The following is a 14,727-nucleotide window of genomic DNA, read 5'->3' as shown; positions in this document are numbered from 1 at the left end:
CTTTTGTCGTTAGCAAGTTGAGTAGGTTCATGTCAAACCCGGTATCGATCATTGGCATGCACTTGATAGGGTCATGCGCTACCTATGTGGTACAATGAGTTATGGGATTCACTATTCGTGGCACACACCGTGCTTGAAGGATATAGTGATTCGAATTGGATCTCGGATGTAGCTGATCCGTACGCCACAAGTGGGTATGTATTTACCTTTGGAGGTGGCGCAGTTGTCATGGAGATCTTGTAAGCAAACCATATTGACGAGGTCAACTATGGAAGCAGAACTTATCGCTTTAGACACAACCACTCGTTGAATCGGAATGGTTGCGTGAGCTCTTGATGGACTTGCCCGTGGTTGAAAAACCTGTTCCGGCAATCCTTTTGAATTGTGACAATCAAACTCGTAATTGTCAAAGTGAACAATTCTAAGGATAACGCGAAGTCATCAAGACACGTCAAGAAACGTTTGAAGTCCGTCGTGAAATTGCGAAACTTCGGAGTAATAACTCGTTACATATATTCAAACGGACAAAAACCCGGCAGATCCCTTTACAAAGGGACTATCACGTAATGTGATAGAAAGTGCATCGAGGGAGATGGGTTTGAGACCCGTTGATGTTACGCCATAGTGGTAACCCAACCTTTGTGATCGGAGATCCCGTGAATTAGGACCCGGGAAGAACAAACTAGTGGTTTAATTGAGGAGAGTATTATGTAACCCTCTCTATGTGAAGATGCACAACTCTCGCTTGCTGTAAGGCAGGTTGGCAACAAGCCTTAATGTGTTTATGTTGGCTATTTTAGCAAAGATGCTGTCCTACAGAGCATTCTTGAAATAACACACCTATATGAGTCCGATTGTTAAACGTCGCAATCTATGAGATTTGGGTGATCTCTAGTAAACTCATGAAGAGACCACGAAGTATGACGCATATGCTTCACCCGCGGGATAGGCTACTGGCAGCCATGTACTGGTCATGACTTTGAGTGAAACCCTGTTCACGCAAAACTTGCAATTCAAGGCTTAGTCCATTTTCAAGTGTGAATGGATGTAGCTTAAGGTTCTAGGCGGAAGTTCAACTTAACAGTCTCCGCTGAAACACTGGTATATAAACAAGCAGCGAGTATTGGTAAATCTCTAAATGGGGATTTGAGATCCGGTGGGGGATTGTTGAAATATTGGGCCCATTTTTAGTGGCCCAAATTAGATTTCAGTTTTTCCTATAAATCTCAAAGCCCACATAGTGGCAGCCTTGTGAGTTTGAGCCCAAGTTGGTGGCAGCTCACTAGGGAGTGGCTAGAGGTGGGAAGTTTAGTCCCACATGGAAAGTTGGGAGGAAGTTAGACCACCTTATAAGGTGGGTTGTTCCACCACTAGTAAGTGAGTGAGAATAGGAGTGCTACACGCGCGCTCCTCCTCCTCCTCGCTCGCTCGTCTCGTCTCGACTCGACTCGACTCGACACGTCACGTCACGTCACGTCACGTCACGTCACGTCACGTCACGACGCGCGCCGCGCTCGTGGTGAGTGGATTGAGCCTCGAGCCGAGACTTTCCTTACTTTTTGCAGCTCAGGAAAACGAACAGAGTCCTAGACGGACGCGTCGCAGTTAGTCGGTTCGGGTCGCTCCCGGATCGTGGGCTATCTGTAACCGACTCGAAACGTTCGTGCGACGTGGGCGTGGCCCACGTTACCTAGGGTTTCCCGAGCCTATATAATCTCCTGCCCGGCTACCGCAGAAACACATCTAATACACGAGTTAGGGTATCCACCTCTCTCTGCTTGCGCCGCCATCGTAGTCTACTCCATCCCGCGCGCCGACGTGCATCGGCGAACGGGAGAGCAGGTCTCCGGAACCGCTCGTCCTTGCGATCCTGTACGGGAGAGGGCGAATTAGGTTTTTGGGAAGCGCTCGCGCGACCGCTCAAGCTCTCCATCACGGGTCGCCTTCCGTCCAAGTCGGGCGGTGCTGCCTACCGTCGTCTACAACGCCGTCTACTTCGACCCGTCGTCCCCGTCATCAACAACGTTATCGCTGCGACATCATCTGCTACACCTCCACCGCCACCTCCACCGGATCGGTACGTGCGACATATCTCGATCCGTTTAGCGATGGATGTTGTACTGTTTGCTATGCTACTGTTCATGTTGATCACTACATCTAGTATGTTCGAGTTTCACATGTTAGTAGTTACTGTCGTCATGCTTAATATTCTGGAATTAATCATGGAAATTGTGCCTAATTATCCAACAGATCTGAGGGCGAGGAGCGCCTGGTCTTGGTCCTGCAGCCAAACTGCCGGATGTTGTTGTAGCGATGAAGGGCGTCGAGTCGTAGTCCTGCAGCAGCGATGAGGGCCGCCGGGGTCGTGATCCTTCACATCGATGAACGCCGGGGTCGTGATCCTTCACAGCGATGAACGCCGGGGTTGTGGGTTTTCTGGGTCCTGCGGTGATCTGCACCGGGCTGTTTTTGATGTGAGTATCGGATCAAGGGAGAGGGAGAAGATCCAATCTAGGGTTTTTACGCGAGACGTCGGGGAAGAAGACGCTCTGATACCATGTTTGTGTTTTGGCGGAACGAAGTGCCTTGTTCGAGGCCTTCGGTTACGTGTTATACTCTGATGGGAAAAGCCCCCATCGTGCCTTACAGAGGGTACCAATAGTCGGTGTACTACACCGTACAATACGGTACAAATACTTATAACAAAAACCTCTAACAGATGGATGCGTGAAACAAACAAAATTCTGATTCGAAAATGATTTGAGTATGTGTAACTTAAAGTTGAATGCATATGGCGGTGGTACATGCTAGACTTGTATATGTAGTATTTTTTCAGGTCTCCTTGAGATTTAAACATGAAGTTTTTGAATTTTGTAAAACAAAGTTCCCTAGAGCTCGGATTCTAAAATTAACGACTTTTCGTTGTATCCCACATATTGTTCATGGTCGCGATTTTGGTCCGTTGAAGTCTTGGCCAAAATGGTTTCTAGATGTTTGGGTGCAGATGTAGACTAAATAGTCAGGTGGTACTACAGTACTAGCCCATAGTACATGAATTACATGTACATCGGTGGACTTGGCGACGCAAGTGTCAAAGTACCAACCGTGGCGATCGAATCGGCCAACTCGTTTCAGCAGGTGCGCACCCCGCTGACTTCCAGCACCATTTTAGAGCGCTCCATTGGTCGGTGCCGGCGACGATGGCACCCGTGGGCGTCGTCCCCCTCTTCGGAGGCGTCATTGAGGTGTGTCGGCACTTCTCCGCTCCCGCTTTGGTTTGGTGGTGTATCCGGTTGAAATCCTGGGTACCAAATAGAATTGGTGCAATGGAAACATCTCAATGTCGTCTCTCTAGTGAGAGCATTGTGTTTGGAGACACGACATGTTGTTTCTTGTTGCGCTCCTCCGGTGCTAGCTAGCGCGTGCTTCGGAACCCAAAACAGCTTGCTTCCCACGCCTTTTCCCTTTCGTACCTCCTAATCCAAATCGCACCTTCCATGTTTTAAACTTGCAATCTCCCAAACTTTCCTTCCCCACGAGTAGAAAGCCTTCTTCTTCGCTTTCCCCATCCTATATATACATACGTTCACCCGCCATAGAAAAGTAACTCATCTGCAGCACAAGAACAACAGAGCACCAACACAAACCACCACTACATCGCAATTCTCGATTGGGAACAGAGGGAAGAACATGGCAATGATCAGCGAGCGGTGGACGCGGGTGCGGATTATACCAGCTCCTCCTCGAGTTCGCCCCCGGCGGCTCGCTCGCCGACGAGGTGGCGAGGACCGGAGGGCTCGACGACCGCGCGATCAGAGCGTACGCAGCGGACATCGCAGCCGGGCTGGCCTACCTCCACGAGGAGTCCGTCGTGCACGGGCACGTCAAGGCGAGGAACGTCGTGATCGGCGCCGACGGCCGTGCCAAGCTGGCTGACTTCGGGTGCGCCAGAAGCTCCGCTGACAGCGAGAAGATCATTGGCGGCACGCCTGCATTCATGGCGCCGGAGGTGGCGCGCGGGGAGGAGCAGGGCCCGGCGGCCGACGTGTGGGCTCTTGGATGCATGGTCGTCGAGATGGCCACCGGCCGCGCGCCCTGGAGCGGAATGGACGGCGACGCGCTCGCCGCGATGCATCGCATCGGCTACACGAACGCCGTGCCAGAGGTGCCCCAATGGCTGTCCGCCTCAGAAATGACCCGGTGATCCCATATTTCACACGGTTGGATAGTTTCCAACACGCGGGTTTAGATTCTTAAAAAAAAATAAAAATACACGCGGGTTTAGAACGAGGCCGAGCGCCAAGGTCGGTCAAGCTCCACAAAAGGGCATCGCCGCCGCCGCCGCGAGCGCGTGTTCCTTCCCTAGTTTCTAATCCAAATCGCACACACGCCAAACACCTTCTCTTCTCGCGGCGATGCATCGGATCGCGTACACCGACGCGGTACCAGACGTGCCCCAGTGGCTGTCCGCGGAGGCGAAGGATTTCTTGGCCGGGTGCCTGACCAGGAAAGCCAGTGATCGGTGCACGGCGGCGCAGCTGCTGCAGCACCCGTTCTTGGCATCCGCTGCTGTGCTCGACAGGAAGATTGAAGATGTCAAGAACAAGTGGGTGTCGCCCAAGAGCAGAAAGAACGCGGATTCCTACGGGACCTTCTTATCGCTCGATCGAATATTCGCACACTCCACTTGTAGTGTCTCCCAATTCAAGGTCTGGAAACAGCACAGACTCCGCGCCGTCGTCGCAGGCACGAGCGAGGAGCTCCAGCCAGCTCTGGTCGAATATGTCCTCGCTCCCGCTGCCACACTGCTCGCTTCCTGGCCAACAACCCGCCGCGCCGCCGGCGTTCATCACAAGCTGGTTGGACGGGAACTGCACCTCTAGAGACGCCGATGAACCCGCCCAGCTCGACGAAGAATGGCACATGCCGGTGCCGCTGCATGCTGCCAACGGACTGTTCGAAGCAACACTCTGCTGCCGGTACATGGGCAAGGGCTCCCCGTGTTCCAGGCTGGGCGTGGGCGTGGAGGTTGCCTGGATCCTCTCGAGGAGGCGCGGCATCCAGACGTGCCTCATGACGTCGTGGAACTGCTTGCTGTCGACGTCGCAGTTGAGCTGCTTGGCGTGCTTCTGCACCCTGGTTCGCCAGTAGTTCTTGATCTCGTTGTCCGTCCTCCCCGGCATCTCCCCCGCGATCTTGGACCAGCGGTTGCCCCACCGGAAATGGAGCTCCAGGATGAGCAGCTGCTCCCGCGGCGTGAAGTCGCCGCGCCGGACGTCGGGGCGGAGGTAGTTGAGCCACCGGAGCCGGCAGCTCTTGCCCGTGCGCCTCAGCCCCGCCGCGACGGCCAGCTCGTTCCACCGGCCCTCGCCGTGCGCGCCGACGTAGCCGGCAAGGAGCGCGTCCTCCTCCACCGTCCACGGCCCTCTCCGGAGCTCCACCGCCGATGCCGCCCTGCCACAGGGCTGCTCCATCCAAATCGTCTCCATTACTTTCGGCACGAAGGAGTTGAAGCGATCTAGAATTGTACAGTCTGATGAAGTGAGCTCGAGCTTGCAGCCTTGGAGTTGGTTGTTGTTTGTTGGTGTGAAATTGTTGATGTGACAAAGAGATGGGGAGGCAAGCTATATATAGTGGAGGAAGACGTGTGAGACTCTGAGCTGGTCAAAGGGGAATATGAGACATACGTGGACTGCCGCAGTAGCGCTAGTGCTGCCGTAAAAAGCAAAGGAATGCAAATGCGAAAAGGGGAATGCTGATTTTAAAAGAGAAAAAAGATGCGCGCGCGCGTGTTGTTGGATAGTATCGGTCTCATAGCTCATATAATTAAATCCAGTTGGGCATGACTGCTTGACTACTTAGGTTTGAACGTTGACCCGTTGAAGAGATTCGTGCATGACCTTTCATCGGCTTCGGCTACGAAACTCGGCCGTCTTTGTCCATCCCTCTTTCACTTTCCCCTCTCCCTCTTTCACTACCTGCGATAGTCACGAGGTCGGTTGCAGACGTGAGAGCCTATTTAGGGCATGACCAATGGAGATAACTGTTCAATTAGGTTTGGATAAAACTTTTGACCTATGCATGACATGTTGTGGTCCCATTAATATGTCTTTCTCTCAAAAGCTGATTTGGTTTTTCTCTTTCACTCTCACATTTTCACTCAGTTTTTACTTTATGGCTGAAGAGGTCGCCTCCTGATGAAGAGACTGCATCCTTATCCAAACCTAATTTGAACCACCCGAACAAAGATAAAGCTGTGAGGCAACACCCCTGAAACTATGCATTGGCCATGCCCTTAGCAGCCATGGACTGACTAGACCAATCTTTTGGGAGGGATAGGCCCGCATTATAGTTCAGTCTCGTGCTAATCCAAGTGAACCTTTTAATTTTTTTTCTCCCGCGCATACAAGCTCTCTTTTGTGCGGAGTTTGCATTTTGTATTTTTAATGAGCGCTTCATGCATCCAGGGTGAGAAGGTCAAGTAGCTCACTACTAATAAAGTGCTTACATTATAACGACACTGAATCGATTCCTTTGTTGTGCAATAAACGGGCAACTTTTGACACCATGGTAAAAAAATCGTTGTGCGCACTTGTGTGTCCTCCAGTTGCACATGTGGACTATTATTATTGATATATCATATGTCGTCGACGACTGAATGTGAAGTGATTATTGGGGTAAGGGTTTGTAAATGTATTTTACACTTAATCATTATTTTGGTTAATGATGACACCGGAGTTAAAGTGGGGACTGATGTTATCTACAAGTGCATACACCGATTTTAATCCACCGTTGTTGTTGAAAGGTGATTGGAGGCCCTCCATTCGCCAAAGTGAAGAAGTGTCGGTGTCTATCTTATATTCCTCTCTTATTATGTTTGAGTCAATAGAAAACACCGCACAATTATGAGGGGCGGACTCGATAAGCTTGATGAGATGTTGCCATAGCCTACACACACCCTACCACATCCTAATCACACCAAAAGGAGAATACAATTCTTATTCGCTTCGAGAAAATGTTTTGGGGTAAGAAATTGGTACTCCACTTGGTGGGCTGGTTGAACCTGTGTGGAAATAGACTGGTCCAGTTTGAACCGGGCCTAGGACCGAGAGGTAACCGACCAACCGAAACAACATTGTTCGGTTCTAGTGCGATCGGTCTCTGGTTTGGGAGCGTGGTTTGGTTGCTAGACCGGTTGCAACCGATGCAACAACTGGCGCGTCTGGTCCGACGGGACCGATTTCGTGCCCAAACAGCTATTTTCTAGAGGGTACTATTAAAGACACTGCTTCTTCTCGGAAGGGATTGGTTGACCCCAGCTCCAAAGCATACTATCTTTTTCTCTCTCTCAGTCTACTCCATTGTTAAGCACCAAAGCTTGAGGATCTCCCATTTCCCCCAATCAAACTCAAATTCCTTTGGGAAAAAGATGGAGGAGGGTCCCGATCTACAATCTCATTGAGCTAAACATCATTCCCGCTTGAGTTTATTGACCAAACTTATTACTCTTGGGTTTGTGGGAAACCCTAGGTGGCTACGTGTGGTGACCCGGCATACCACTGCATGGTGTAGTATGCAAGTCTGATATAACACCAATGAAACACTGTTCCACTAGTATTATATCGCTCAGAGTGGTACAACAGAAACATATGCGGGTCCAAGGCATGTCTATAGAATTACACACAGACTCTGTTACATAAGATCATCACAACCTCCTACTTTACAATGAGGTAAAATTGCAAATAACTCCAGAAGAACGACTCGTAGTGTAATACTAACACGAACTCTATTTGTAGAGTATTTAACTAGCTACAGAGGCTATGAAAAGATTCTAGCTAAATAGGAGCTACATTTAGGGAGCTAGTTCCCTTCTACTGCTTAATCAAGGTTTTCTCCATGGTGGATGTGGTATCTGACTCTTCTGACATGGTCCTGTCTCTAAAGGTTTTCTTGTGGTTCTTAAGTGAAGAATAGGTGTAATGTAAATGGGATAAAATTCTAGTGATGATCACCAAGTGATTCACAAGTTAAGATTGAGATATAAGCCTGGATTTGATTACTAGTGATTTCCCTATCATTTCATGTGGGGAATAACATCTACTAATCCTATTAGGCTTTAACTTATCCTCACATACCTCAAGAGCATGATTATGGATTAGGCATGATCAACTTGTTCTTAATATCTCTACCTCAAGTTCTTAGGGTTTATGATCATCACTCAATTTATAATGATCAAGGTTTGGCTTCCTAAGGTATCTCTCAAGAATTAGGTTTCTCACTCCCAAGATTAAGTATTGTCTTGATCAACTAAATATAGTTTCTTTCTTATACTATTATGAATGGATATGGTTACCTCAATAATTTATATCCCAGGAGAATGCCTGAGATATTCTGTTAGGGTTCTACTACAACAATGATGATATAATCATCTGGGTATATGGATAATTCTCTCCCTTAAATCCAAGTGTTGCCTCAATTAACTTGAGTGTAATGATGGCGTGTAACACACACGTTCGTTGGGAACCCCAAGAGGAAGGTATGTTGCACACAGTAGCAAGTTTTCCCTCAGAAAGAAACCAAGGTTTATCGAACCAGGAGGAGCCAAGAAGCACGTTGAAGGTTGATGGCGGCGGGATGTAGTGCGGCGCAACACCGGGGATTCCGGCGCCAACGTGGAACCTGCACAACACAACCAAAGTACTTTGCCCCAACGAAACAGCGAGGTTGTCAATCTCACCGGCTTGCTGTAACAAAGGATTAGATGTATAGTGTGGATGATGATTGTTTGCGAGAAAATAGTAAAACAAATATTGCGAGTAGATTGTATTCGATGTAAAGAATGGACCGGGGTCCACGAGTTCACTAGAGGTGTCTCTCCCATAAGATAAATAGCATGTTGGGTGAACAAATTACAGTCGGGCAATTGACAAATAGAGAGGGCATGACCATGCACATACATGATATGATGAGTATTGTGAGATTTAATTGGGCATTACGACAAAGTACATAGACCGCTATCCGAGCATGCATCTATGCCTAAAAAGTCCACCTTCGAGGTTATCATCCGAACCCCTTCCAGGTATTAAGTTGTAAACAACGGACAATTGCATTAAGTATGGTGCGTAATGTAATCAATAACTACATCCTTGGACATAGCATCAATGTTTTATCCCTAGTGGCAACAAGCACATCCACAACCTTAGAACTTTACGTCACTTCGTCCCAGATTTAATGGAGGCATGAACCCACTATCGAGCATAAATACTCCCTCTTGGAGTTAAGAGCAAAAACTTGGCCAGAGCCTCTACTGATAACGGAGAGCATGCAAGATCATAAACAACACATAGGTAATAGATTGATAATCAACATAACATAGTATTCTCTATCCATCGGATCCCGACAAACACAACATATAGCATTACAGATAGATGATCTTGATCATGTTAGGCAGCTCACAAGATCCGACAATGAAGCACATGAGGAGAAGACAACCATCTAGCTACTGCTATGGACCCATAGTCCAGGGGTGAACTACTCACTCATCACTCCGGAGGCGACCATGGCGGTGAAGAGTCCTCCGGGAGATGATTCCCCTCTCCGGCAGGGTGCCGGGAGGCGATCTCCCGAATCCCCGAGATGGGATTGGCGGCGGCGGCGTCTCAGTAAGGTTTTCCGTATCGTGGCTCTCGGTACTGGGGGTTTCGTCACGGAGGCTTTAAGTAGGCGAAGAGGTAGGTCAAGGGGCGTCACGAGGGGCCCAGATGCCAGGGCCGCGCGGCCAGCTCCTTGGGCCGCGCCGCCTCGTTGTCCGGCCGCCTCGTGGCCCCACTTCGTTTCCCCTCGGTCTTCCGGAAGCTTCGTGCAAAAATAGGACCACGGGCGTTGATTTCGTTCAATTCCGAGAATATTTCCTTACTAGGATTTCTGAAACCAAAAACGACAGAAAACAAGAATCGGCTCTTCGGCATCTCGTTAATAGGTTAGTGCCGGAAAATGCATAAATACGACATATAATGTGTATAAAACATGTAGATATCATCAATAATGTGGCATGGAACATAAGAAATTATCGATACGTCGGAGACGTATCGGCATCCCCAAGCTTAGTTCCTGCTCGTCCCGAGCAGGTAAACGATAACAAAGATAATTTCTGGAGTGACATGCCATCATAACCTTGATCATACTATTGTAAGCATATGTAATGAATGCAGCGATCAAAACAATGGTAATGACATGAGTAAACAAATGAATCATAAAGCAAAGACTTTTCATGAATAGTACTTCAAGACAAGCATCAATAAGTCTTGCATAAGAGTTAACTCATAAAGCAATAAATCAAAGTAAAGGTATTGAAGCAACACAAAGGAAGATTAAGTTTCAGCGGTTGCTTTCAACTTGTAACATGTATATCTCATGGATAATTGTCAACATAGAGTAATATAACAAGTGCAATATGCAAGTATGTAGGAATCAATGCACAGTTCACACAAGTGTTTGCTTCTTGAGGTGGAGAGAAATAGGTGAACTGACTCAACATAAAAGTAAAAGAATGGTCCTTCAAAGAGGAAAGCATCGATTGCTATATTTGTGCTAGAGCTTTGGTTTTGAAAACATGAAACAATTTTGTCAACGGTAGTAATAAAGCATATGTATCATGTAAATTATATCTTACAAGTTGCAAGCCTCATGCATAGTATACTAATAGTGCCCGCACCTTGTCCTAATTAGCTCGGATCACCAGGATTATCATCGCAATACACATGTTTTAACCAAGTGTCACAAAGGGGTACCTCTATGCCGCCTGTACAAAGGTCTAAAGAGAAAGCTCGCATTTGGATTTCTCGCTTTTGATTATTCTCAACTTAGACATCCATACCGGGACAACATAGACAACAGATAATGGACTCCTCTTTTATGCATAAGCATGTAGCAACAATTAATGTTCTCATATGAGATTGAGGATATTTGTCCAAAACTGAAACTTCCACCATGATTCATGGCTTTAGTTAGCGGCCCAATGTTCTTCTCTAACAATATGCATGCTCTAACCATTAAATGAGTGGTAAATCTCCCTTACTTCAGACAAGACGGACATGCATAGAAACTCACATGATATTCAACAAAGAGTTGATGGCGTCCCCAGAAACATGGTATCGCACAACAAGCAACTTAATAAGAGATAAAGTGCATAAGTACATATTCAATACCACAATAGTTTTTAAGGCTATTTTGTCCCATGAGCTATATATTGCAAAGGCGAATGATGGAAATTTTGAAGATAGCACTCAAGCAATTTACTTTGGAATGGCGGAGAAATACCATGTAGTAGGTAGGTATGGTGGACACAAATGGCATAGTGGTTGGCTCAAGGATTTTGGATGCATGAGAAGTATTCCCTCTCGATACAAGGTTTAGGCTAGCAAGGTTATTTGAAACAAACACAAGGATGAACCGGTGCAGCAAAACTCACATAAAAGACATATTGTAAACATTATAAGACTCTACACCGTCTTCCTTGTTGTTCAAAACTCAATACTAGAAATTATCTAGACTTTAGAGAGACCAATTATGCAAACCAAATTTTAGCAAGCTCTATGTGTTTCTTCATTAATAGGTGCAAAGTATATGATGCAAGAGCTTAAACATGAGCACAACAATTTCCAAGTATCAAATTATTCAAGACATTTTAGAATTACTACATGTAGCATTTCCCGATTCCAACCATATAACAATTTAACGAAGAAGATTCAACCTTCGCCATGAATACTATGAGTAAAGCCTAAGGAAATATTTGTCCATATGCAACAGCGGAGCGTGTCTCTCTCCCACACAATGAATGCTAGGATCCATTTATTCAAACAAAAACAAAACAAAAACAAAAACAAACCGACGCTCCAAGCAAAGTACATAAGATGTGATGGAATAAAAATATAGTTTCAGGGGAGGAACCTGATAATGTTGTCGATGAAGAAGGGGATGCCTTGGGCATCCCCAAGCTTAGACGCTTGAGTCTTCTTAGAATATGCAGGGATGAACCACCGGGGCATCCCCAAGCTTAGAGCTTTCACTCTCCTTGATCATATTGCATCATTTCCCTCTCTTGATCCTTGAAAACTTCCTCCACACCAAACTCGAAACAACTCATTAGAGGGTTAGTGCATAATAAAAATTTATATGTTCAGAGGTGACATAATCATTCTTAACACTTCTGGACATTGCATAAAGCTACTGGACATTAATGGATCAAAGAAATTCATCCAACATAGCAAAAGAGGCAATGCGAAATAAAAGGCAGAATCTATGTCTACCCCCCGATGTAGAGGTGAATTTTAGGGTGCCTTCTCCCATATCTATGACTGCTCCCAATAGTTTCAGCAGGGATCTTCCGAGTGTGATTTGTCCTGTTCCTGCACATTCAATAACAAGATAATCAATGGATATTGTTCTCCCAAGAATGGTTGTATGCACACTGATGGCGTGTATTTCACACGTTCGTTGGGCAACCCCAAGAGGAAGGTATGATGCGCACAGCAGCAAGTTTTCCCTCAGAAAGAAACCAAGGTTTATCGAACCAGGAGGAGCCAAGAAGCACGTTGAAGGTTGATGGCGGCGGGATGTAGTGCGGCGCAACACCGGAGATTCCGGCGCCAACGTGGAACTCGCACAACACAACCAAAGTACTTTGCCCCAACGAAACGAGTGAGGTTGTCAATCTCACCGGCTTGCTGTAACAAAGGATTAACCGTATTGTGTGGAAGATGATTGTTTGCGAGAGAAAACAGTAAAAACAAGTATTGTAGTAGATTGTATTTCAAGTAAAGAGAATTGGACCGGGGTCCACGGTTCACTAGAGGTGTCTCTCCCATAAGACGAACGAGCATGTTGGGTGAACAAATTACGGTTGGGCAATTGACAAATAAAGAGAGCATGACCATGCACATACATATCATGATGAGTATAGTGAGATTTAATTGGGCATTACGACAAAGTACATAGACCGCCATCCAACTGCATCTATGCCTAAAAAGTCCACCTTCGGGTTATCATCCGAACCCCTCCGAGTATTAAGTTGCAAAGCAACAGACAATTGCATTAAGTATGGTGCGTAATGTAATCAACAACTACATCCTTAGACATAGCATCAATGTTTTATCCCTAGTGGCAACAGACACAACACAACCTTAGAACTTTCTCATCACTGTCCCAGGTGTCAATGCAGGCATGAACCCACTATCGAGCATAAGTACTCCCTCTTGGAGTTAAAAGTAAAAACTTGGCCAGAGCCTCTACTAGAAATGGAGAGCATGCAAGATCATAAACAACACATAAGCATAACTTTGATAATCAACATAACAAGTATTCTCTATTCATCGGATCCCAACAAACGCAACATATAGAATTACATATAGATGATCTTGATCATGATAGGCAGCTCACAAGATCCGACAATGATAGCACAATGGGGAGAAGACAACCATCTAGCTACTGCTATGGACCCATAGTCCAGGGGTAGACTACTCACTCATCACTCCGGAGGCGACCATGGCGGTGTAGAGTCCTCCGGGAGATGATTCCCCTCTCCGGCAGGGGTGCGGGAGGCGATCTCCAGGATCCCCCGAGATGGGATCGGCGGCGACGGCGTCTCGGTAATGTTTTCCGTATCGTGGCTCTCGGTGCGGGGGTTTCGTCACGGAGGCTTTAAGTAGGCGGAAGGGCAAGTCGAGAGGCGGCACGGGGGGCCACACCACGGGGCCGCGCGGCCAGGGGGGGCCGCGCCGCCTAGGGTTTGGCCACCCCGTGGCCCCTCTTCGTCTCGTCTTCGGTCTTCGGAAGCTTCGTGAGAAAATAGGCCTCCGGGCTTTTATTTCGTCCAATTCCGAGAATATTTCTTTACTAGGATTTCGAAACCAAAAACGAGCGAAAACAAAGAATCGGCACTTCGGCATCTTGTTAATAGGTTAGTTCCGGAAAATGCACGAATATGACATAAAGTGTGCATAAAACATGTAGATAACATCAATAATGTGGCATGGAACACAAGAAATTATCGATACGTCGGAGACGTATCAGCATCCCCAAGCTTAGTTACTGCTCGTCCCGAGCGAGGTAAAACGATAACAAAGATAATTTCTGGAGTGACATGCCATCATAAACTTGATCATACTATTTGTAAAGCATATGTAGTGAATGCAGCGATCAAAACAATGTGTATGACATGAGTAAACAAGTGAATCATAAAGCAAAGACTTTTCATGAATAGCACTTCAAGACAAGCATCAATAAGTCTTGCATAAGAGTTAACTCATAAAGCAATAATTCAAAGTAAAGGTATTGAAGCAACACAAAAGAAGATTAAGTTTCGGCGGTTGCTTTCAACTTGTAACATGTATATCTCATGGATATTGTCAACATAGAGTAATATAATAAGTGCAATAAGCAAGTATGTAGGAATCAATGCACAGTTCACACAAGTGTTTGCTTCTTGAGGTGGAGAGAAATAGGTGAACTGACTCAACATTGAAAGTAAAAGAATGGTCCTCATAGAGGAAAAACATCGATTGCTATATTTGTGCTAGAGCTTTGATTTTGAAAACATGAAACAATTTTGTCAACGGTAGTAATAAAGCATATGCCTCATGTAAATTATATCTTATAAGTTGCAAGCCTCATGCATAGTGTACTAATAGTGCTCGCACCTTGTCCTAATTAGCTTGGACTACCTGGATT

The 14,727-nt window shown here is 46.5% G+C and overlaps 2 protein-coding genes across 2 annotated transcripts; one reads left to right on the top strand and one right to left on the bottom strand.

The window, feature by feature from the left end:
- Positions 1–3,200: 3,200 nt before the first annotated feature.
- LOC124695256 (mitogen-activated protein kinase kinase kinase 17-like) lies at positions 3,201–4,655 on the top strand (the record flags this gene model as incomplete). The annotated part of the gene is made up of 3 exons (XM_047228123.1): positions 3,201–3,245; positions 3,737–4,110; positions 4,400–4,655. Coding segments are annotated over exons 1-3 (675 nt in total), but the record flags the coding sequence as incomplete, so codon positions are not given.
- On the bottom strand, positions 4,171–5,578 carry LOC124697875 (transcription factor MYB2-like). The gene has a single exon (XM_047230407.1). The coding sequence runs from the start codon at positions 5,487–5,489 to the stop codon at positions 4,656–4,658; it is 834 nt and encodes a 277-aa protein (XP_047086363.1). The 5' UTR covers positions 5,490–5,578; the 3' UTR covers positions 4,171–4,655.
- Between the last annotated feature and the right edge of the window lie 9,149 nt (positions 5,579–14,727).

Source organism: Lolium rigidum, chromosome 3 (genome assembly GCF_022539505.1).
Source record: "Lolium rigidum isolate FL_2022 chromosome 3, APGP_CSIRO_Lrig_0.1, whole genome shotgun sequence".
Lineage (NCBI taxonomy): Eukaryota > Viridiplantae > Streptophyta > Magnoliopsida > Poales > Poaceae > Lolium > Lolium rigidum.
This window is presented reverse-complemented; position numbering and strand designations above follow the sequence as displayed.